This window comes from Hyperolius riggenbachi, chromosome 6 (genome assembly GCF_040937935.1).
Source record: "Hyperolius riggenbachi isolate aHypRig1 chromosome 6, aHypRig1.pri, whole genome shotgun sequence".
NCBI lineage: Eukaryota > Metazoa > Chordata > Amphibia > Anura > Hyperoliidae > Hyperolius > Hyperolius riggenbachi.
Window position 1 is genome coordinate 271,398,271 of NC_090651.1, and position 24,996 is coordinate 271,423,266.

At 43.1% G+C, this 24,996-nt stretch overlaps 1 protein-coding gene and 1 long non-coding RNA gene across 5 annotated transcripts in view; one reads left to right on the forward strand and one right to left on the reverse strand.

Moving 5' to 3' along the window:
• Positions 1 to 24,996, reverse strand: part of LOC137521503 (uncharacterized) — a 112,877-nt gene that overhangs the window by 72,739 nt on the left and 15,142 nt on the right. For 2 of the 3 annotated variants that reach the window (XR_011022140.1, XR_011022141.1), the window contains exon 3: positions 11,319 to 11,424. This is a non-coding gene — a long non-coding RNA (uncharacterized lncRNA). Of the gene's footprint in view, positions 1 to 11,046; positions 11,268 to 11,318; positions 11,425 to 24,996 lie in introns of those variants that run through there. The other variant, XR_011022142.1, reaches the window with a different exon arrangement.
• Positions 1 to 24,996, forward strand: part of UPK2 (uroplakin 2) — a 40,017-nt gene that overhangs the window by 5,164 nt on the left and 9,857 nt on the right. The window contains exons 2-3 of one of the 2 annotated variants that reach the window (XM_068240844.1): positions 11,252 to 11,418; positions 23,626 to 23,766. In XM_068240844.1, the coding sequence (XP_068096945.1) occupies positions 11,364 to 11,418; positions 23,626 to 23,766 (196 nt within the window). In that variant the 5' untranslated portion in view covers positions 11,252 to 11,363. Of the gene's footprint in view, positions 1 to 11,240; positions 11,419 to 23,625; positions 23,767 to 24,996 lie in introns of those variants that run through there. The other variant, XM_068240845.1, reaches the window with a different exon arrangement.

Consider the following 24,996-nt stretch of genomic DNA (forward strand, 5'->3'; position numbering starts at 1 on the left):
CGTGATTGGAATAAATAAGACAAGCTGAAAAACCTGATAGGGCTTGAAAAATGCACCAGTGCAAGGTGAAAAGTGGGTAAGAAAAGTGCTTACTTGCAAGATGAGGAGCTTCTGATAGAGGCTAAAACTGGTTTATATATGAATTATGACTTAAAGAGAATCTGTATTGTTAAAATCGCACAAAAGTAAACATACCAGTGCGTTAGGGGACATCTCCTATTACCCTCTGTCACAATTTCGCCGCTCCTCGCCGCATTAAAAGTGGTTAAAAACAGTTTTAAAAAGTTTGTTTATAAACAAACAAAATGGCCACCAAAACAGGAAGTAGGTTGATGTACAGTATGTCCACACATAGAAAATACATTCATACACAAGCAGGCTGTATACACCCTTCCTTTTGAATCTCAAGAGATCATTTGTGTGTTTCTTTCCCCCTGCAGCTATCTTCCACTGAAGTGTCAGGCTGTTTCTTCCTGCAGAGTGCAGACAGCTCTGCCTGTATGTAATTCCTCAGTATGTGAAAGCCCAGCCAGCTCAGAGGAGGATTTATCCAGCTTGTAAAAGAGAAGAGAGAAGCTGCCCTAATCTAAATAATACACAGGCAGTGTGCAGAGAGGGGCCTGGAGGGGGGAGATGCATCACAGAACTACAACACTGAAGAACTTGGCAGCCTTCCAGACACAGGCTGACAAGTCTGACAAGAGAGAGATAAGTTGATTTATTACAGAGATGGTAATAGTAGAACGTGCTGCAGTAAGCCAGAACACATTAGAATAGCTTTTGGAACTTGTAGGATGATAAAAAACAGGATGCAATTTTTGTTACGGAGTCTCTTTAAGATTGACCATTTATATCTGTACACCCCACTGCATCACCTAAGGTCATTTTTATTGTTTTTAATTTTGGAATTATGTATTCTCAATAAAATGTAGTTTATATTTTGTGATAATCAGAGTGTGGTTGGAACTACAGAAAGAGCACCCAAAAAACAGCACGCTTTTTGGGTGCTCTTTCTGTAGTTCCTTAGTCATTGGAAGTCATAATTAAAAAAAGCCATATACTCACCTAAGGAGAGGGAAGGCTCTGGGTCCTAATGAGCCTTCCCGTTCCTCTCCCGATGCCCTTGTTGCAGCGGCAGCTCCTCCATTTAAAACCCTCGGAAGTTTCGGAAGCAGAGTCCTCCCAAAGACAGGCGGCTTCATACTGAATGCGCAAGAGAGGGCGCTCGCACATGCGCAGCATGGAGCAACCTGTCTTCGGAAACACTTGGGCTCACGAAGACTTCCAAAGACTCCCTTCGGTGGCAGGGACAGCAGTTCTTGACCAAATTGGTTGAATACTGCTATGGGGGAGCCAGCTCTGCAACGGGGACCGGGAGAGGAGCGGGAAGCCATAATAGCAATTTTTTTTTACCAATATTACGTTGAATATCATGTAAATATAATTATCAGCTGTCCTAGGGGTCTGCACACAGAAAGGGGGAGGCCTGCTATTTTGGGAGCTACAATGGTATGTATAGGCACAAGAATCCTCTTCCAATTTACCTGTGCCATGCTGACAGAAAATATTACGAGTATCCCAGTACCACATATAGTAAGTTTTAGATTTGATTTTGTATCCTTCAGACATAGCTAGGCAGCAAACACTTCATCCTCAGGGACTGTTCATGAATAACAAGAGCACTGTTGTTTTACAATGTGGCAGAAACACATTGTTTGCTAAATTCTGTGTGGAAGCAGCCACTGGCAACTGAGCCTGCTTAACGCGCCGATCATGAAGAACTGGTTTTGGCATCTTGGAGCAGACTATCTCACAGCCACTTTTATATGTTAAACAGAAGTTTTCTCCTCTTTCCTTTCTATACACATTCTCAGAGAACTGAATCTGGATCACCCCTTAATGCACACAAGAAGATAAATAAACCAGGATATTTTAAGCTCTGCCTTTTAACAACTGCTTCAACCCGGATGGAATGGCTAAAGAAAGAGGTTCTTAAGGGCAGATGGAATGGTTAAAGAAAGAGGTTCCTAAGGGCCGATTCACACGTATGGTTGTATGTCATTTACCAATGGCTGAATCGCTCATTATTTAATCGCTGCCTATATACAAGTAAATGGGCAGCGCTGGTTCCGTTGTTTCCTGCTTTTTACTGTTGTTTGTGCAAGTGAGTTTTTAGCCCTATTTTTCTTGTCAATTCAGCTGACCCTAGAAGCTTCCAAGGTCGCTTACCGCTGTGTCTCCATGTCCCCCTGCAGGGGGTGAAAAACAAATTTAGGGTTCTAGTAAGAGCTAGTTTGTTGTAAGATATGGGCTGTGGGCAAAAGCTATGTACACAGGCTGGAATACATTCAGCTGAGGTATCTGTTAAGGCCAGAGATCTAGTGTGTGTACAGGAGCATGCCCCCCTCCCCCCCCCCCCCCCCCCACACACACCTCCTTAAAGTGTACTTAAGAAGAGTGATAATAGGAAATATTCATACCGGGGACTTCCTCCAGCCCCCTCCGGCCTGATCGCTCCCACGCTGTCCTCTTCTGCCTCACTGTTCGCCCACCACTGTCCCCTGAAAAATCCTCCAGGCGCAGTCTGGCCAGGCACGCTCCCCTGTGTCGCTCCCGTCCCGGGGAGAGTTCTGCGCGTGCGCAGTAGTACTGCACCGGTGCAGAACGCTTCTGCGATGTAAACACAGTGGGAGCACACGAGCGGCTGGGCTGCGCATGGACAGTTTGCCCCAGACCGGAGGACTTTCCAGGGCCAATTGCGGGTGAACAGAGAGGCAGAAAAGGACAGCGTGGGAGTGATCGAATGCGCCGCTCGATTCCCGACGAATCGATTATTCCCGAACATTTCCGAGCACATTTCTATGATTTTTAGGTTGATTGCCATGTGAAGTATTGCAAATCTACCTAACGATCCATCGAAACGCGAATCGGACATGTCGGAAATAAACGAATCAACGGGAATCGAGTGGCGCATCGACGGGAATCGAGTGTGGGAACGAACCGTGTGTATCCAGCATTCGATCCAGCATGCTGGATTTTTAGCACCATCACCCAAGTGACTGACTCCTGATCCTTGCAGGTGACACAACCTGTACATGTGTACCAGGCTTAAGTTACAAAATGAGAGACAGATGAGTGTATGAGATATGATGTTAGGATTAGCCTCAAGCCTTGCATTAGGTGCTGAAAATGTTAGTTTTAAAGTGAACCAGAGATGAAAATAACTAAAGATTTGATACCCGGGGCTTCCTCCAGCCCCATAAGCTCATTTGAGTCCCATGCTGTCCCCCCGCGGTCTGCCGCTCAGCCGCGATCAGCACCGGTAACAGCTCAGTTGTGTCCAGTCTGGATCTTCTGCGCAAGCGTGGACCTCCCGCTGGAGGATGCCCTGGGTAAGTATCAAATATTTAGTTATTTTCATTTCTGGTACACTTTAAGCATCTAGACTAATTTACAGGCAATAGAGTAGTCTAATTTCATGCAGTCTGAACAGCACTCATAGAGGTGGTCAGTCCATCTCCTCATGGGGGATTCTCAGGGTTTTCTTTGTTTTCAACAGCATTTACTGAACAGCAGTTGCAAAGTCTAAAGGCTCGTACACACGTCGGATTTTCGCAAACGACCCGTCGTTTGGACGTCCAAACGACGGGTTGTTTGTGAAAATCCGACGTGTGTATGTACCTTAACTGACAAAATAGTGTGCGAGTAGGGAGGCCGGCTGGTATCTTACTATTTTGGCAGTTAAACTGCTGTTCAGGAAATGCTGTTGAAAACAAAGAAAACCCAAGGTCCATTTACACTTAGGGCCTGTTCATACTATGCACGTTCCTAGGCGTTTTCAGGAAACGCGTACGGGTACCAAATACGCTTAGAAACGGCTCCTAATGCTTTTGAATGGGCTAGTTCACATGTATGCGTATGAGACGCATACGTTTCTTATCCACATTGCTGCATGCAGTTCTGTGCGCCACGCATAGAAACGGACGCAATGAAAGTCTATGGACGCGTATCAAAAACGCGTACTATTGCGTTTTTAGCGTACGTTTCCCTCTGCGGTTCCCATAATTCTTTTTTTCCCCCTGGGTCACGTGTGTGTGCAAAACGCAATAGAAAACGCATTAGAACGCAAGAAAAACGCATGCGTTTTTCAACTTGCGTTTCTTTGATTTTATACGCGTGCTTCATACGCTGACAGTCTGAACAGGCCCTAAGGGCCTATTTCCACTATACGCAGATTGGATGCAGAATTGATGCAAACTGGATGCAAAAAAACTGACGCCAATAAATGCCTATGGGCCTGTTTCCACTACACGCAGAATGGATGCAGAATGGATGCAGAAAAACTGACTCCAATGAATGTCTATGGGCCTGTTTCCACTAAACACAATTTTTCAGATGCAGATTTTCCCATAGGCATTCATTGGAGTCAGTTTTTCTGCATCCATTCTGCATCCAATCTGCGTGTAGTGGAAACAGGCCCTATGAGAAAATCTGCATCAGAAAAATCGCATTTAGTGGAAACAGGCCCATAGGCTTTCATTGGAGTCAGTTTTTCTGCATCCATTCTGCATCCAATCTGCATTTAGGGGAAATAAGCCCTAAATCAGTTGGTGTGCGTTAGTGTGCTTTAGTATGCGTTGGCACGCGTTAGAACACATTTTTTCCATAGCAGTGCATTGTGAAAAAGATTTTAGTTAAAACGCGTTAAATGTGAAAGGTGCCATAGGAAAACATGGGCATTACTTTGAAAATCAGTTTTCTTTCAGTTATAACTGAGAGCAACTGATTAAGTGTAAACGGGGCCGGAGAATCCCCTATGAGGAAATGGACTGGTCCAAAAGCTGCAAGTTCTGGCAGATTTTAACTGCCTACATTTTTCGCGATAGTGGTCCTTTAAGAGGAAATAAATATGGCAGCCTCCATATTCTTCTCACTACAGTTGTCCTTTAAGGAAAACCAAGAACAGGATCTGTGTTAGTAGTGCTTCTCTGATCACTCTGATTTTAGCACAGCGATGGGTGCCAGATACTTTTGTCAGATTCGGGTTATTTCCGAGTCATCTTTCCAATGGAAGCGCCCTAACAGATTTGTCCTCATTTATAAATGTGGCCATTTAGATGTGTTGTCTCTGAGACATCAGGGTAAAACAGGATTGCAGGTAATGTGTAGCCTGTCAGGTTGTCCATCTGGTATGCCAACAATTTATTCATTCCTTACCGATACCCAGAGTATAAGAATGTGGCTACCCGAACCAGCTGAGCGACATTCCCTGCATTGCAGTCAGTCTTTTTGTTGGAGGTGGAAAGAGCAGTTCACAAGAGTTTTATTCACTCTCTCTATGTGCAAAAAAATGAACAATTAAAGTCTGAAAGAGACTAAAGTACTAAGGCCACATTCACACTTCATGCGCTTCTGTCCGCTTTTTTTCAGCACATCATTGTACAGATACATGTTGCTGAAAAAAGCGGACAGAAGCGCACTGGTGTGAATGAGCCCTAAGAGCATACCCAAGCAGCTCACAGTGACCCAGCCAGAACTACTAGGCAATAAGATGGTGCACAATGTATGTTGGTACACTTTTTACACTAAAGATGTCTTTTTATAATCTTTATTGTTCTGCCTTCATTTATTAACATTAAAGGACAACTATAGTGAAAAGGACATGGAGACTGCCTTATTCATTTCCTTTTAAACAATGTCGGTTGCCTGGCAGCCCTGCTGGTCTATTTGGCTGCAGTAGTGCCTGAACAACACCAGAAACAAGCGCAACTAATCTTGTCCAATCTGACAAAAATGTCAGAAACACCTGATCTGCTGCATGCTTGTCCAGGGTCTATTGCTGGGAATACACGGGTCGATCCGGCGGCCGATTACCGCTCGTCCCTGTGGCGGAGATCGAGCGGGCGGGGGTCGAGCAGCATGATCGGACCAGCTGAATATTATCAGCTGGCCAGATCAGCTGCTCGATACACGGTACAGAAACATACCGTGTATCCCCAGCATATGGCTAAAAGGATTAGAGGCAGAGGATCAGCAAGGCTGCCAACTGGTTTTGATTAAAAGGAAATAAATATGACAGCCTCCATGTACCTGCCACTTCAGTTGTCTTTTAAAGGGAATTACCACTAAAGTTATAGTTACAGTTGGAAAATACTTTTTACCAATACTCGCCCTTTACTATCTCTTTAGGTGAGTGTTAGTACACAACGTAATACTTATACAGTAATACAATCAATGAGCTCATGGCTAACCTATTAACCTGGTTTAAGAGGAGTACGTTGGTATGGGGCTTTTAGTTATATGCATGATCAGTTTTATTTATTTTAGGCACATCGTGTACAAATATATATAAGTGCTTTTAGAGTTTCTATGCGCTGTGCATTTGGTTTACATATTAAATGATCACTAATCATCATATAAGTGCAGGAGGAGAATTGGTTTACTTTTAGTTTAAGGCACACCTGAAGTGAGAGGGATATGAAGGCTGACATATTTATTTCCTTGTAAACATTACCAGTTGTAGTAGTGTCTAAATCGCACTCCTGAAACAAGCATGTTGCTAATCTAGTCAAACTTGTGTCAAGAACATCTCCTCTGCATGCTTGTTCAGGGTCTATGGCTAAAAGTATTAAAGGCAGAACATTGGCAGGACAGACATTCAGCTGGTATTGTTTAAAAGGAAATAAATATGTCAGCCTCCTCCATAACCTGCTCACTTCAGGTGTCCAAAAATATACAATATCATTTCTTGATTTAAAAATATGTTTTTTATTGAAAGTACAGGACATAGTAATAAAGCTTTCTACCTTATGGGATTGATTCGTTAACTTTGCAGCATGCTCCTCGTTCTACTATTGCCCACTGTAACCTCTATTTTTATGTGTAGTAAAACAGACACCAGTAAAAGTGATAAAATATTGTTTAATTTATCAATATCGTACTACTTCATTCAAATAGTAAATTATCTTTAAGAACCCTCTCCTGTAGGTACGTAACCTCTAAGACACCCCCCCCCCCCCCCACCCGGTGATGCCTAATTTTAAGACCCCTCTGGTGGTGCCTAACCCCAAGAACCCCCCCCCCCCCCCCGGTGATGCCTAACCTTAACCCACCCCCCGGTGGTGCCTAACCCTAAGCCACACTATGCTAAGCCCCCCTGGTGGTGCCTAACCTTAACCCCCACCCCAAGTGGTGCCTAACCCTAAGACCCCCCTGGTGCCTAGCCTTAACTCCCCCAATGGTGCCTAACCTTAACCCCCCTGAAGGGGGCCTAACCTTAATCCCGTTTGGTTTGTGTGATATATATAAATTAGTATATAGGCCCATACACACGTCCGTTTTTTGCGAACGACGGGTCGTTTGAACGACCCATCGTTCAGTCGTTCGCCCGCTAAATCGGGAGTGTGTACAGACTGTCGTTCGCGTGATAAGAGTGAGTTTGAGTAATCCGCCGGGCGGATCGCTCAAACTCACTCTTATCATGCAAATGACAGTCTGTACACACTCCCGATTTAGTGGGCGACCGACTGAACGATGGGTCGTTCAAACGACCCGTTGTTTACAAAAAACGGTCGTGTGTATGGGCCTTATGATTGTTTATGGTTTTATTTAACATAGATTAAAAAATGATAATGGAGGAGTCAAAATGTAAAAAAGAAATCGTGTGTGTGTGTGTGTGTGTGTGTGCGTGCGTGCGTGCGTGTGTGTGTGTTTTTAAGTGAGTTTGTTGAAAAACAATAGCATGTAACTTAGGTGAGAATTACAGAAGCTGCTCTCGTTGTAGTGAAAAGCATAGGGAACAGTTTTTCAAACAATGATACAGTTTTAGAAGCAATTACTTGTTCAATAATGGCTCATTGTAATTGATATATTTGGTATGAAAATGACAGTTAAAGATAACAAGCGATGTAGTTGTTTTATATTTATGCGACGCCCTTTTTATATACTTGTCACCAATAGAGAGAAGAATTGCATTGATGTGAATTAGGTGCCCTTTCTACTAGGAGCCATTATTACGTTCTACCTACCTAAAGATTGTTAAGACTGTACATCTTTTCATGGCAACAGTATTACCTGATGGCGGAGGACTAATGCTAGGTACACACCATACAATTTTCTGTTACATTCTTCTGTTAGATTTACTCACAACATGGAAAAAAGCTATCTGGCAGGTAAAATCTAACAGAAAATTGTATGGTGTGTACCTAGCATAAGGCTCACAGAAGTGCATTGCGGTGCGGCATAACGGCCGCTCTGTAACTGCAATGCACACCCTATAGTGCAGTTCACAGTGTGTGTGTGTGTGTGTGTGTGTGTGGGGGGGGGGGGGGGGGTATTGCAGTATAACAGCAGGTGGCAAGATAAAACACTGCAGGCAGTGCGATGCAGTTGCAGTGCATCACCACAAAATGAGCGCATTCACAGTAAAAGTGAAGCTTACTTTTCATCTCCTTTAGATTGTAAGCCTTTGGCAGGGCCCTCCTGCCTTGTGTATTATAGCTGATTGTGCATCCTAACCACAAAGTTACTTGAACGTGTATTACTTGGACTACTACTCCAGTGCATGATCCAGCATTGTGTGTCTTACTGTTTATTACCTGTATTGTACTGTCTGTCATCCCTATTATCATTATCTGTAGCCTTATTTATTGTCCAGGGCTGCATAATATGTTGGCGCTATATAAATCCAATCATTAATACTATTTCATTCTTTGTAGTTCATAATAGTAACTGAATTTTATGCATCGCTGTACCCGACACAACGCGAGGATAACATGTTGCGATCCTGCTGTTTCCGGAACACAATGCAGCAGGCACTGTGAAGGATCTTCTGCTTACATTTGGTGCCACATACCACAGGACCTTTTGAAATCTTGTGGATTCCACACATGAATGCATCAGTGGTGTTTCGGTGGTACAGGGGGGATTTACATATTACCTGACTTTATTTGAAACATTATCTGCTTTTATCTTTTTGGATGATCTGTTTTATGACAGTGGTATGATAAATTCCTAGTAATTATGACTAGAATTAAGGTGCTTCAATTTTGATCAGGATCAGCCCATTCTCAATATAAGTGTAGTTGGCCAACTCAAACATAAGCCTCTTTGCTGCCCCATAAGGGCAAACTCATCGCCAGGATCCAAGAGACCTATATTTACGAATAACTTCTCTCATCTTTTAAAGAAAGCCGTTTATGTGTGGAGCCCCTGGGTCTCCTAGTATGCTGTTTATGCCAAACAAACCAGGGGAATGTGTTCACCTGAGACAAGACAAATAACATTTATATTGCGCTTTCCACCTAGCGGACCCAAAGCTCCAGAGCTGCAGCCACTAAGGCAGTAGCAGGGTTAGGGAGTCTTACCCAAAGTGGTGGCTGGATGGTGTAATGGTTAAGGGCTCTGCCTCTAACACAGGAGACCTGGGTTCGAATCTCGGCTCTGCCTGTTCAGTAAGCCAGCACCTATTCAGTAGGAGACCTTGGGCAGGACTCCCTAACACTGCTGCTGCCTATAGAGCGCGTCCTAGTGGCTGCAGCTCTGGCGCTCTGAGTCCGCCAGGAGAAAAGCGCGATATAAATGTTCTGTGTTTGTTTTTTTTGTTTACCCAAAGACTCCTTGCTAAATAGGTGCTAGCTTTACTGAATAGGAAGAACCGAGATTTGAGTGGAGTGTGTTCACCCGATTTGAATTATTTTTATTAAATATGTTATTTATATCATGTCTCACCCTTGTCCCTATTTTGGGGCATTTTCTCATGGGGTGGTGGTCATGTTTATAAGTGCAGTAATGGGAGGACACATAAAGGGATGTGGGAGTTTACTTTCTGCTACATTATGGTTTGTTTATACATGTATTATTGGTTGGTCATGAGTGACGTTCGTATCTGAGCACCAGCAACATTGTAAGTGTTTTTAATCTTGTGTTTTTGATCCAAGCTATGGACGAGGTACAGTTTGTATGACTATGTTCTACAAAATTTTTCAAAATAAATATTGTTGCAAAAGAAAAAAAAAAGACAGTAACAAGTTCACAAAAATAAATTCCAAATTCAGAATATGCAGGACTTTTCAATAACAATGAGACAGGTGTGATAAAAGACAAGGAAAAAAATAAATCACATCACTCAAGTAGACATAGATGATGGTAAAGCAAACCTGAAACCAAAAAACCCTCATAATATAATTAATTGTATGTGTAGTACGGATAAGGAATATAACATTAGTACCAAAGAAAAGAGTCTCATATTTTTATTTTCAGTTACATAGCTGCTTTTTTTTTTTTTTTTAAATAACACTGCATCATTATGTCACAGTTGCAGTTTTAAAGGCACACTCTGGGCTTGACTCACTAAACCTTGATAACTCATATATCACACCTTATGAAAGATCACACCTTATGAAAAGATATCACACCTTATGAAAAGTTATCACACCTTATCAAAGTTAACTTATCAGAGTAGCATAGCGAACGCTACAAACTTATGCCTGCTAATTGGCAATGGCACTCATCCTGCCCTGAGCCCCTGCGGGTTCGTAGCGCTCGCTATGCTACTCTGATAAGGCGTGTTAACTTTGATAAGGTGTGATATCTTTTGATAAAGTGTGATATCTTTGATAAGGTGTGATATCTTTGATAAGGTGTGATATTTGAGTTATCACGGTTTAGTGAATCAAGCCCTTTGTCTTTTAAACTATAAAACAAATAGCAGAGATAATGACCTTTTGAACTTTCCTGCAGTAAAACCTTATCTTAAGCTGTCTCTCACTGTTTCTTTGCTGTTTAAATGCTTTAGAAAACAGGACTGTATTGGTTGCAGTGGGTCGAAAAGCTCGGAGAAGCTCTTTTGCACAGATAATCACTAAAGCTATTTAACTCTACCTGTACTGGAAAACAATAGGAGACTCTTTTCTTTGCTACTAATGTTTTATTTCTTAGCTGTACTACACACACAATTCATTATATCATACATTTTTCTTTTACTTCAGGTTGGCTTTAAGAAAAATTGAGATTTTAAGGCTAAGAAAACATATTCATTATGTGTTTTTGTGTTTGTACAAAATTGTAATCACATAAAGTCAAGTAAAGGGAGTTTACTTGATAGACAAACATGTACATGAAATGATAGCCCACTGTAGAATAACAAAGGTGGCAGAGGAGTCAAAGTTGGAGTACTTGATGGGGGAGAACATGAGGTCAGGGTGTGTTTACAGTTAAGACTTTCCTGCAAGACCACATTCTTTTCCCCCAGATGGAATCTGATTGGTCTGGTGAGAAAAGGAGAAACTCATTTGTAAGACTGGTATCTGGCTACTCACATATTTGTCAAACAGAAACAGGTGCAGACATCCTCTGGGTTCAACATGCAGCTTCTGGGGCTTGCAGTTCTGTCCCTGCTCCTTTCTACATCGTGGTGTGGTAAGTCTAAAGAAACCAATGTGTTTTTTTATTTATTTATTTTTTAACAATTTCTTTATTTAGCATACCATATTTGCATTGGACTTGTACATAGTGTTGCTTGCCGATTTTCGCCAAAGTCATTTTCGCATCAAAAATGCTATTTTCAATTTTGAGAAAATATTTGTAAAAATACATTGTGTTTTTGAAATATGGTCAAAGGAAACAATCTGTAATTCTACCACAAAAATTCACAAAACACACAAAAATCATTTATTTTTAAGCACAAAAATTGGCGAAATATGTGAAAAATCACAAACCTATTACAAAATGATTTTATATGGCAATTTCGCAAGTTTACATTATGTTTGCATTAGTTTTACAAAAATGAATGCGAAAAGAATATTGGCAGTTTCGCTCATCAATGATTGCACTCACCAGTCTCCAGCCTCAGCTATCAGTTATGTGTGGAGGTCAACATTTATGTCTTTGTTATTTAATGTATATATATTGTCCATTCCAGAGGTAGCGATATGCTGGGCACACTCAATGCAATCAAAGCTAACTCTTGACCTGGCACATGTGTGTCCACCAATAAGACATTGGCCTCAATTCACTAAGATCATGCTAGAGATAATAAGGCAAGAGAAAACTTACCTCCACACGTGAGAGAGTTATCTTACCTCTTCATTCCTTAAGTTACCTCTCCTGTAGTTAATTTACCTCCTCTGTAGTTAATTTACCTCCTCTGTAGTTATTTTCACACGCAGTTAACAGCCTGGGCCATATGCAATTCCCTTTTTCACCTGTGTTTTCTCCTAGGAGATAATTTTTCATCTTCAATTTAAAATAACTTTCCAGCACTTTTCAACTTAAAAAGTATTAAAAAGTAGGTGAGAAAGTACTATTAAAATTATTTTGAGTATTTTCTTGCTTGCTGGTGGCTTAAAATAAATGTTATTGGCATGTTTAAAATTATCGCCTAGGAGAAAACTCAGGTGAAAAAGTGAATTGCATATGGGCCCCTGTCTTTAACTCTGGAGTTATTTTAAGGATTGGAGAGTTAATTTAAAGTGAACCAGAGACGAAGCACCCTTGTGTATTTTACCATAGAAATCAGTGGGAACATTAGAGAAAACACTTACCATGCTCTCTGTTCCATCCTCACTGCTAAAAGTGTCTGTTATCTAGCTGAGATAAGAATCCCGGACTGAGCATTGAGTCTGGCTTTGCTATAATGACTCAGCTATAATGATTCCTGAGCAAAGCCAGCAGGGGGCAGGCTTGGACTTGAAGACAGCAAAGAACACAGTCTCAGCTATAATTATTCTGTAGCAAAGCCAGACCGACTGCTTAGTCGGGATTCTTATCTTAGAGGTGATAACAGGCAAATTAAACAGAGAACAATGTAACAAAGAGCAGATTAGGTGTTTACTGTCATGTTCCCACTGATTTATAAGGTAAAATACATGAGGTTGCTTCATCTCTGGTTCTCTTTAAAGACAGAAGAGTTAACTTTAGGCTTGCCTGAGGTAGAATGTTTCCTGAATACTACATGCCTTATCACCATGGTAACAACTCTAGAAGAGTTATTAAAGACAGGAGATAAGTTTAGTGAATTGAGGCCAATGAGTCTATCAAGCAATGGAGCAGTTGGACATTTTCCAACTGCTCCAATTATTTTCTAGGAGAGAAACAAATGTTCCGAAGATCACATGCCATCCATGACGCAAAAGTTTACTTGAGATATGATTACTGATTGATCTGTCGAACAACTGGATTGTATCATGTTTGGCTACCTTAGACCTGTGTTACATGGGCCATACCCCACTCAGTGATAGGATCAAACCCACAGGGAACCATCTCTGTGAATGCTAGCATTACTGTTACCAGAAATGTGTTGCCCTATTGCCAGTGGCTGCTGGATATCAGCAACGATTGGCTAGCAATGGAGCAGCTCTGCTAAGTTAGAAAATGCATAGTTAATTCTGTTGATTCTGTTGTGGTGTGAGGATCTGCCTGTGTAACATAGGGGACTTATGCCGTAACTTGGTGTTGTTTAAACCTGTCCACGTGACGCCTTAACCACTTCAGGACCACAGTCTTTTCGCCCCTTAAAGGGAAGGTCCAAGCAAAAAAAAAAAATGAGTTTCACTTACCTGGGGCTTCTACCAGCCCCATGTAGCCATCCTGTGCCCTCGTAGTCACTCACTGCTGCTCCAGTCCCCCGCTGGCAGCTTTCTGACCTCGGAGGTCAGGGCCGCATTGCATACATTTTTACGCATTCCAGATAGTGCAGGAACAAAAATGTATGCGTTGCACCACTAACGCGTAAAAATGTATATGTTAATGTTCCTGCACTAGCGGGAATGCGTAAAAATGTACACAATGCGGCCCTGACCTCCGAGGTCAGAAAGCTGCCAGCGGGGGACTGGAGCAGCAGTGAGTGACTATGAGGGCACAGGATGGCTACATGGGGCTGGTAGAAGCCCCAGGTAAGTTAAACTCATTTTTTTTTTTTGCTTGGACCTTCCCTTTAAGGACCAGAGCCTTTTTCTCCATTCAGACCACTGCAGCTTTCACGGTTTATTGCTCGGTCATACAACCTACCACCTAAATGAATTTTACCTCCTTTTCTTGTCACTAATACAGCTTTCTTTTGCTGCTATTTGATTGCTGCTGCGAGTTTTAGTTTTTATTATATTCATCAAAAAAGACATGAATTTTGGCAAAAAAATGACTTTTTTAACTTGCTGTGCTGACATTTTTCAAATAAAGTAAAATTTCCTATACATTTCAGCGCGAAAGTTATTCTGCTACATGTCTTTGATAAAAAAAAAACCATTCAGTGTATATTTATTGGATTGGGTAAAAGTTATAGCGTTTACAAACTATGGTGCCAAAAGTGAATTTTCCCATTTTCAAGCATCTCTGACTTTTCTGCGCACCTGTCAGGTTTCATGAGGGGCTAAAATTCCAGGATAGTACAAATACCCCCCAAATGACCCCATTTTGGAAAGAAGACATCCCAAAGTATTCAGTGAGAGGCATGGTGAGTTCATAGAAGATTTTATTTTTTGTCACAAGTTAGCGGAAAATGACACTTTCTGACAAAAAAAAGAAAAAAAAAAAGTTTCCATTTCTTCTAACTTGCGACAAAAAAAAATGAAATCTGCCACAGACTCACTATGCTCCTCTCTGAATACCTTGAAGTGTCTACTTTCCAAAATGGGGTCATTTGTGGGGTGTGTTCACTGTCCTGGCATTTTGGGGGGTGCCTAATTGTAAGCACCCCTGTAAAGCCTAAAGATGCTCATTGGACTTTTGGCCCCTTAGCGCAGTTAGGCTGCAAAAAAGTGCCACACATGTGGTATTGCCGTACTCAGGAGAAGTAGTATAATGTGTTTTGGGGTGTATTTTTACACATACCCATGCTGGGTGGGAGAAATATCTCCGTAAATGACAATTGTTTAATTTTTTTTACACACAATTGTCTATTTATAGAGATATTTCTCCCACTCAGCATGGGTATGTGTAAAAATACACCCCAAAACACATTATACTACTTCTCCTGAGTACGGCGATACCACATGTGTGGCACTTTTTTGCACCCTAACTGCGCTAAGGGGCCCAAAGTTCAATGAGTACCTTTAGGATTTCACAGGTCATTTTGAGAAATTTCGTTTCAAGACTACTCCTCACGGTTTAGGGCCCCTAAAATGCCAGGACAGTATAGGAACCCCACAAATTACCCCATTTTAGAAAGAAGACACCCCAAGGTATTCCGTTAGGAGGATGGTGAGTTCATAGAAGATTTTTTTTTTTTGTCACAAGTTAGCGGAAATTGATTTTAATTGTTTTTTTTCACAAAGTGTCATTTTCCGCTAACTTGTGACAAAAAATAAAATCTTCTATGAACTCACCATACTCCTAACGGAATACCTTGGGGTGTCTTCTTTCTAAAATGGGGTCATTTGTGGGGTTCCTATACTGCCCTGGCATTTTAGGGGCCCTAAACCGTGAGGAGTAGTCTTGAAACCAAATGTCGCAAAATGACCTGTGAAATCCTAAAGGTACTCATTGGACTTTGGGCCTCTTAGCGCACTTAGGGTGCAAAAAAGTGCCACACATGTGGTACCGCCGTACTCAGGAGAAGTAGTATAATGTGTTTTGGGGTGTATTTTTACACATACCCATGCTGGGTGGGAGAAATATCTCTGTAAATGACAATTGTTTGATTTTTTTTACACACAATTGTCCATTTACAGAGAGATTTCTCCCACCCAGCATGGGTATGTGTAAAAATACACCCCAAAACACAATATACTACTTCTTCTGAGTACGGCGATACCACATGTGTGACACTTTTTTGCAACCTAGGTGCGCTAAGGGGCCTAACGTCCTATTCACAGGTCATTTTGAGGCATTTGGATTCTAGACTACTGCTCACGGTTTAGGGCCCCTAAAATGCCAGGGCAGTATAGGAACCCCACAAGTGACCCCATTTTAGAAAGAAGACACCCCAAGGTATTCTGTTAGGAGTATGGTGAGTTCATAGAAGATTTTTTTTTTTGTCACAAGTTAGCGGAAAATGACACTTTGTGAAAAAAAAAACAATACATATCAATTTCCGCTAACTTGTGACAAAAAATAAAATCTTCTATGAACTCATCATACACCTAACAGAATACCTTGGGTGTCTTCTTTCTAAAATGGGGTCACTTGTGGGGTTCCTATACTGCCCTGGCATTTTAGGGGCCCTAAACCGTGAGGAGTAGTCTTGAACCCAAATGTCTCAAAATGACCTGTGAAATCCTAAAGGTACTCATTGGACTTTGGGCCCCTTAGCACAGTTAGGCTGCAAAAAAGTGTCACACATGTGGTATCGCCGTACTCAGAAGAAGTAGTATAATGTGTTTTGTGGTGTATTTTTACATATAACCATGCTGGGTGGGAGAAATATCTCTGTAAATGACACATTTTTGATTTTTTTTACACACAATTGTCCATTTACAGAGAGATTTCTCCCACCCAGCATGGGTATGTGTAAAAATACACCACAAAACACATTATACTACTTCTCCTGAGTATGGCGATACCACATGTGTGACACTTTTTTGCAGCCTAGGTGCGCTAAGGGGGCCAACGTCCTATTCACAGGTCATTTTGAGGCATTTGTTTTCTAGACTACTCCTCACGGTTTAGGGCCCCTAAAATGCCAGGGCAGTATAGGAACCCCACAAGTGACCCCATTTTAGAAAGAAGACACCCCAAGGTATTCCGTTAGGGGTATGGTGAGTTCATAGAAGATTTTATTTTTTGTCACAAGTTAGTGAAAAATGACACTTTGTGAAAAAAACAATAAAAATCCAATTTCCGCTAACTTTTGACAAAAAATAAAATCTTCTGTGAACTCATCATACACCTAACAGAATACCTTGGGGTGTCTTCTTTCTAAAATGGGGTCACTTGTGGGGTTCCTATACTGCCCTGGCATTTTACGGGCCCAAAACTGTGAGTAGTCTGGAAACCAAATTTCTCAAAATGACTGTTCAGGGGTATAAGTATCTGCAAATTTTGATGACAGGTGGTCTATGAGGGGGCAAATTTTGTGGAACCGGTCATAAGCAGGGTGGCCTCTTAGATGACAGGATGTTTTGGGCCTGATCTGATGGATAGGAGTGCTAGGGGGGTGACAGGAGGTGATTGATGGGTGTCTCAGGGGGCGGTTAGAGGGGAAAATAGATGCAATCAATGCACTGGGGAGGTGATCGGAAGGGGGTCTGAGGGGGATCTGAGGGTTTGGCCGAGTGATCAGGAGCCCACACAGGGCAAATTAGGGCCTGATCTGATGGGTAGGTGTGCTAGGGGGTGACAGGAGGTGATTGATGGGTGTCTCAAGGTGTGATTAGAGGGGGGAAATAGATGCAAGCAATGCACTAGCGAGGTGATCAGGGCTGGGGTCTGAGGACGTTCTGAGGTGTGGGCGGGTGATTGGGTGCCCGCAAGGGGCAGATTAGGGTCTAATCTGATGGGTAACCGTGACAGGTGGTGATAGGGGGTGATTGATGGGTAATTAGTGGGTGTTTAAAGGAGAGAAGAGATGTAAACACTGCACTTGGGAGGTGATCTGATGTCGGATCTGCGGGCGATCTATTGGTGTGGGTGGGTGATCAGATTGCCCGCAAGGGGCAGGTTAGGGGCTGATTGATGGGTGGCAGTGACAGGGGGTGATTGATGGGTGGCAGTGACAGGGGGTGATTGATGGGTGGCAGTGACAGGGGGTGATTGATAGGTGATTGACAGGTGATCAGTGGGTTATTACAGGGAATAACAGATGTAAATATTGCACTGGCGAATTGATAAGGGGGGGGGGTCTGAGGGCAATCTGAGCGTGTGGGCGGGTGATTGGGTGCCCGCAAGGGGCAGATTAGGGTCTAATCTGATGGGTAACAGTGACAGGTGGTGATAGGGGGTGATTGATGGGTATTTAGTGGGTGTTTAGAGGAGAGAAGAGATGTATACACTGCACTTGGGAGGTGATCTGATGTCGGATCTGCGGGCGATCTATTGGTGTGGGTGGGTGATCAGATTGCCCGCAAGGGGCAGGTTAGGGGCTGATTGATGGGTGGCAGTGACAGGGGGTGATTGATGGGTGGCAGTGACAGGGGGTGATTGATAGGTGATTGACAGGTGATCAGTGGGTTATTACAGGGAATAACAGATGTAAATATTGCACTGGCGAATTGATAAGGGGGGGTCTGAGGGCAATCTGAGCGTGTGGGCGGGTGATTGGGTGCCCGCAAGGGGTAGATTAGGGTCTAATCTGATGGGTAACAGTGACAGGTGGTGATAGGGGGTGATTGATGGGTGATTGATGGGTAATTAGTGGGTGTTTAGAGGAGAGAATAGATGTAAACAATGGATTTGGGAGGTGATCTGATGTCGGATCTGCGGGCGATCTATTGGTGTGGGGGGGTGATCAGATTGCCCGCAAGGGGCAGGTTAGGGGCTGATTGATGGGTGGCAGTGACAGGGGGTGATTGACGGGTGATTGACGGGTGATTGACAGGTGATTGACAGGTGATCAGGGGGGATAGATGCATATAGTACATGGGGGGGGGTCTGGGGGGGGGGGTCTGGGGAGAATCTGAGGGGTGGGGGGTGATCAGGAGGGGGCAGTGGGCAGGGGGGGGATAAAAAAAAAATAGCGTTGACAGATAGTGACAGGGAGTGATTGATGGGTGATTAGGGGGGTGACTGGGTGCAAACAGTGGTCTGGGGGGTGGGCAGGGGGGGGTCTGAGGGGTGCTGTGGGCGATCAGGGGGCAGGGGGGGGAAATCAGTGTGCTTGGGTGCAGACTAGGGTGGCTGCAGCCTGCCCTGGTGGTCCCTCGGACACTGGGACCACCAGGGCAGGAGGCAGCCAGTATAATAGGCTTTGTATACATTACAAAGCCTATTATACATATGTGCTGCGGCGATCCGGGTGCTAGTAACCCGCCGGCGCTTCCGAACGGCCGGCGGGTTACTACGAGCGGTGGGCGGAGCCAGTCCCCGGCGGCTGATCGCGTCACGAATGACGCGATCGCCGCATAGCCACTCCCGCAGCCGCCCCCGCCGATGGGCGTATTGCGGTCGTTTGGGCCCGGACTTTGCCGCCGCCCATCGGCTGGGGGCGGTCCTCAAGTGGTTAATGGTGCATGTTTTGCAGACAGCCTCACCTGTGCACAGGTGGGGTAATTAGTGTCACAGCTAGGTGGATTCCATGTAGATGAGACATTAATTACCCCACCTGTGCATAGGTGAGGTTACCTGCACAACATGCACCGTTGGGGAGTCACGAGGACAGGTTTGAGAAACACTGCCTGAACTGATGAAGGAGCCTAATTACATCTTTCGCTACAATCCATGGCGGCCTGGAGGGAGAATAGTAATTATCGCCACCTAGAGCATGCGCCCGGCTAACGGAAAAGTACCGTTATTTGCAGCCAGTGAATGCTAGCAGTAATTCAAACAATGATATAATGGTGTTATACCATTTTACCTATTACCCTGTATTACTGTATTAGTACTGTGCAAATGTTGGCATTTGCATAGCAAACACAGGATTTAAGTGACTACCGTAAGAGTTATTTGTATAATTCTGACAATTAGTTTGTCGAAGGGTTAGAATTATAAATAATATTCTAATAAAATTATATTATTGTTGTTATTATTGTAATCAACATAAACAATAATAATGAACTTGAATGCAATTAATACATTTGGGGTAGGTGCACACAGTCATAGCCGGGTATACTGGCATATACAGTGCTGTGGAGAGTGGCTAGATAGGACATAATCTATCCACCCATTCTACGTGGTGTTCAGAAATGTACACTGCCACAGCATTGCATAATAAGGTTCCATGTATTTCTGTAGAAGAGAAAGAAACGGCAGCATGGCTTAATGTGTATCTGTTCCTGAGTTTCTAGACACAGAGTAGATGCAGAGTGTTGGATGTCTTAGCATAAGCAAGAAGTTTTAAATCAGGATGATACCATTTATTGGCTAACTAAAAATGAATAAGAATAAACAAGCTTTTGGCCTTGCAGCCTTCGTCGGGCTTACATCCTGTTTGGTTGCAATACGGCATGTGTAGCATGCTCAGGATTGGTGAAGAAAAAGTCACTGCCTTCTGCTAATGTAAAAAAGAGCTTGTGGTGAGGCTGTGGGGCAGCGACCTGCCCGATTAGCTAAATAAGTGTCTTCAGAGGCTCCATCTCGGTCTTTAAACACGCCACTGCTCCATCTCGGTCTTTAGACACTTCTTCAAATGCGCACTGAATAAGGAAAGGAAAGGGAGCAGTTATTAACCCTTATTCAGTTCACTTTTTCTGCTAAGTTTTCTCCTAGGTGATATTTTCACTCCTTATCAATAAAATGCCTTTTAGACCACCAGCAAGCAAGAAAATACTTTTGACAATACTTTTAACCTACTTTTCAGCATTCTGCAATCTAAAAAAAAGTACCCAAAAGTTGTCGAAAAATTACAGTGAAAATTATTTAGAGTATTGTTTTGCTTGCAGGTGGTTTAAAAGGAATTTTATGGCACGGTGCAAAAATATCCCTTAGGAGAAAACTCAGGAGGAAAAGTGAATTGCACATGGGCCATTATCTCTATCAGCCTTATTGCAGCCACCATCCTGTGCAAGCACCACTGCTGGTCATGTTCAGAGATGCGGTCCTGCGCACTGCGCGCGAGAAAGGCGGCATTTCATATGGGCAGCACGGTGGCGCAGTGGTTAGCACTCTCGCCTTGCAGCGCTGGGTCCCTGGTTCGAATCCTAGCCAGGGCACCATCTGCAAGGAGTTTGTATGTTCTCCCTGTGTCTGCGTGGGTTTCCTCCGGGTTCTGGAATTAGCATATGCAGACAGGACCTTGCAGAGACTGTGGAAGCTGTACTACACCCAAATATGAAAACAAAATTACAGATTACAGCAGGAAAAGTTTACTTTAAAGTGGACCTGAACTGAGAAGTTCCTCTCTGCTTTTAAAGATAAGCAAAAGCATAATAACCTTTAAAGAAACACATTTCTGTGTTACAGCTGATACAAATCCTGATACAAATCCTGCAGTAAATCTGAAGTGTGTCTACATCCTGCTTTCATGGAAGCAGACATATTGTTAACATCCTGTGTTTACAAAATAGCTGCTCTGCCGAGGACTGATGGAATTCCTGATCTGACACAGCTGAGGGATCAAATTACAACTTGTGATTAGTCACAGAATTAGACAGGCTAAACTCTCTAAATACATACAGGGTGCATTTCTCTATGCTTTCCTTCCCTCCTGTGCAAGAGTTCGGGTCCACTTGTAGCACTGGCTTACATGGCCATGTATAAAAGATGGCAACTCTGGTGTCAGGGATTGCAACCAATTATGAGAGGTTACCTAAAATACCTTTTCTTGTGCTACCAGATGACATCATCAGAGATGTAAGCCCGTGGCTATTTACAATTTTTAAAACAAACTTGCAGATTTTTTGTTGTACAGAATTAAATGTGTAGAGTTATTACAGGTGAAACGAGAAAAATTAGAATATTGTGCAAAAGATTATTTATTTCAGTAATGCAACTTAACCCTCTGGGGGCTAATCCCGAGCTGAGCTCGGGGTAAGCCGCCACAGAGGATTTCTCAGGCCCTGGTGGGCCGATTTGCATAATTTTTTTGTTGTTGCACGCAGCTAGCACTTTGCTAGCTGCGTGTATATACCGATCGCCGCCGCTCCGCGCTGATTCGCCGCTACCCGCCGTGCCGCGCCGCTCCCCCCCCCCAAGACCCCGTGCGCAGCCTGGCCAATCAGTGCCAGGCAGCGCTGAGGGGTGGACCGAGACTCCCTCTGACGTCACGACGTCGTTGACGTCGATGACGTCATCCCGATCGTCGCCATGGCGACGGGGGAAGCCAAACAGGAAATCCCGTTCTGAACGGGATTTCCTGTTTGCTTTGATTGCCGGAGGCGATCGGAGGGGGTGGGGGGATGCCGCTGCACAGCGGCTATCATGTAGCGAGCCCTGGGCTCGCTACATGATTTAAAAATAAAAAAATTTAAAAAATAGTGCTGCGCCACCTCCTGGGCGAAATAATTGAAACCCCCAGGAGGTTAAAAGGTGAAACTAATACATGAAGTAGACTCATTACATGCAAAGCGAGATATTTCAAGCCTTTATTTGTTATAATATTGATGATAATGGCTTACAGCTTATGAGAACCCCAAAATCAAAATCTAAGACCATTACAATATTGTGAACATGCTTAATATTCTAGGCTCAAAGTGTCAGATTAGAATCAGCTAATTAATCCAAAACACCAGCATAGGTTCCTATTTCATATATTAAGTTTCACCATTTAAGTTTAATTACTGGAATAAATGAACTTTTGCACAATATTCTAATTTTTCGAGTTTCACCTGTATTTTTTTTTCAACAAGAATTTTTAATTAACAAATACAAGTTGATACAGTACTGCCGTTGTAATAAACCCCATAGCATATATACAGTGATTATACAGAAGGGGAGTCCCAGAACTGGGGGGATCCCAACAGCACAAAGAACTGTTACATAGTGTATTGCTACTTCACTGGCAGAAGACCGACATGTCAGCCAGAAAGGCAGCATTCTTTTTAAAGTGAACCTGAGGTGAGAGTGATGTGGAGACTTCCATATTTATTTCCTTTTAAGCAATACCAGTTGCCTGGCCAATCCTGCTGATACACTGCCTCTAATGCAAAACATACACGGTACGTTTATGCTCCGGTACCCGGCGCATCATTGCTTGTCCACGCGTGCGCGTGGATCGATTCCCGCTCAATCCAGCGGGCATTCCTTGTCAGCCGCTCGATTCCCCGCTATTGTCCGCCCGCGTGGATTGAGCGGGGAATCTATTCGGCGGGTCATCGGACCTGTTGGATATTATCAATCGAGCCATCAGCGGCTCGATTGATAAGGAATAAACGCACTGTGTATGTTTAGCATACTACTTTTAGACCCTGAACAAGCATATGCAATTCATGTGTTTCTGACAATATTGTCAGATCTTACTAGATTAGGTGCATGCTTGTTTCTGGTGTTATTCAGACAAGTTCTGATTTTTCCAAATTTCCCTGCATAGGATTTAAACTATGATGCAGACATAGTTTTTTTTTTAATCAAGATTTCCCCTCACATCCTGTCACAGTGAGATCTTCTCTTAAGGACATAATGTAGGGGGAATTCCCCCTAATGTGGACACCCTCACCCAGTTTAGGACGTAAGGGTAACATGTTCACTCATAAGGTGAGGGGACAAATCATAGAGGTAGCTTGAGCCAAGAAGCCAATGGTACAATGTACTTGTGTAACAAAATGGCAGCATCTGTTAGCATTTTAGCTCAGAGATATTTGTTAGCTGTGTATGAATGTGTAATTACGCTGTCGATAACATTTTTGTATATCAAGCCCTTTTGACATTTGTGTATAACCTTCAAGGTTGCTGGGGTTGTTTTATCAGGACAGGTGCATAGAAAATTCAAGCAAAATAGGAATGGTTGCTGATTATTGACCAGTCTTGATATCTCACCCCGGATGTTAATTCAAATTGTTACAACCCGTCAAGGAAACAAGCTAAAGTATTTTAACTGTCTATCTTAAGAATGGTAGTGCTTGGTGTTTGAATAACCTAATTTTTTCACTCTTTTTGTTGCAGAAAATACATCACTGTACAGCTCTTCCTCAATTGTTGCAAACCCCTTTGCTACATCTGTGATTGTAGCATTACCTTCTGGATGCCAGTATGCAAACAATACCGCATTTCTTTCCATCAGCAATTCATCAGGATTTTCTTTAAGTAAGGACCCTGTCTTTATGCAGCAATTAGCAATGTCTCCACTGTAACGGCTTATCTTGCTTATAAATTAATATACCGGTAATACTAAATTTGAAAAAGAAAGGAAATATTGTTAACACCCAGCCTGATTTAGACCCGGTTCACATTAGCGTTCGCTATCCGGATTTTCCGGATCTGATCCGGACCGCATACTGTACAAACGGAACGTACGTTCCGCATAGCAATGTAAAGGCTATGCGGACGTTCACATTTGTCCGTTCCGTACAGTACGGAGCCGGATCGTATCCGGACTCCTTTCCAACATGCACTATTTTTTGGGTCCGGATCTCCGGCCCACGCATATATATATATATATATGTATATATGAGGTTACTAGCCAGAGATTTCAAAGGCAGAGGGAAGGAGCGAGGAGGAGAGCGGAGTGAAATTTTCACAGGCTGAGAGCTGGAGATACAGATCAGCTTGCCAGTGTGTAATATGACAAACAGAACGTGGCTGCCCTCATTGTATCACAGCAATACATAATCATAAACTGTTGAAGCTGTTTTCAGCTAGATTTGCTGTGTAAAATATCTAAACTTAAGATAAGATATATAGACAAATTATTTGTTATAGTTAGCTTTTCATCTTGGATCCGCTTTAAGGTATGGATGCATGTACCATTAGCAGCACCCATCGCAGCTATACCTAGATGATGTAAGGAGGGGAACAATACATTCTGCTGAAATAGGCCAGCATCCTGGATCCTTTGGCAAGACATGGGCAGTCTTGCACAGGTTAGAATCTCTTCAGAGATGGCCATGACTGGCCGCCTCTGCCAACTTTATTCTAGCATATGTACAGCGCTTTGGTCATGTAAGGTATGCCAGCATGCCCAAACTGCTCTACATAAATCTATTTTTAAGAAAACAGCAGCAGCCATGTGATTATTACTGATCCTTGTAGTTCTCAAACGACAGGCGGCAGGCGGGCTCTTGTCTGCACGCTATAAGAGCCTACCATACAGACTCTTCTACTTCTGCAATACTTATAGTGGGAGGTGGGGCGTGGTAACATTTGTTATGTGGATAAAAGTGGCTGCACCTGTCATGGGGGAGTCGGAAGACCTTTCGGGTGAGAATGGTGACCACACCTCTTATAAGGACTTGCTAAGGGCCCCGTGATTTATAGTTAAGCCCCTGAAATAATTGTAAATTTACCACAAAAAAGGGGGGACCTAACGTTACATGC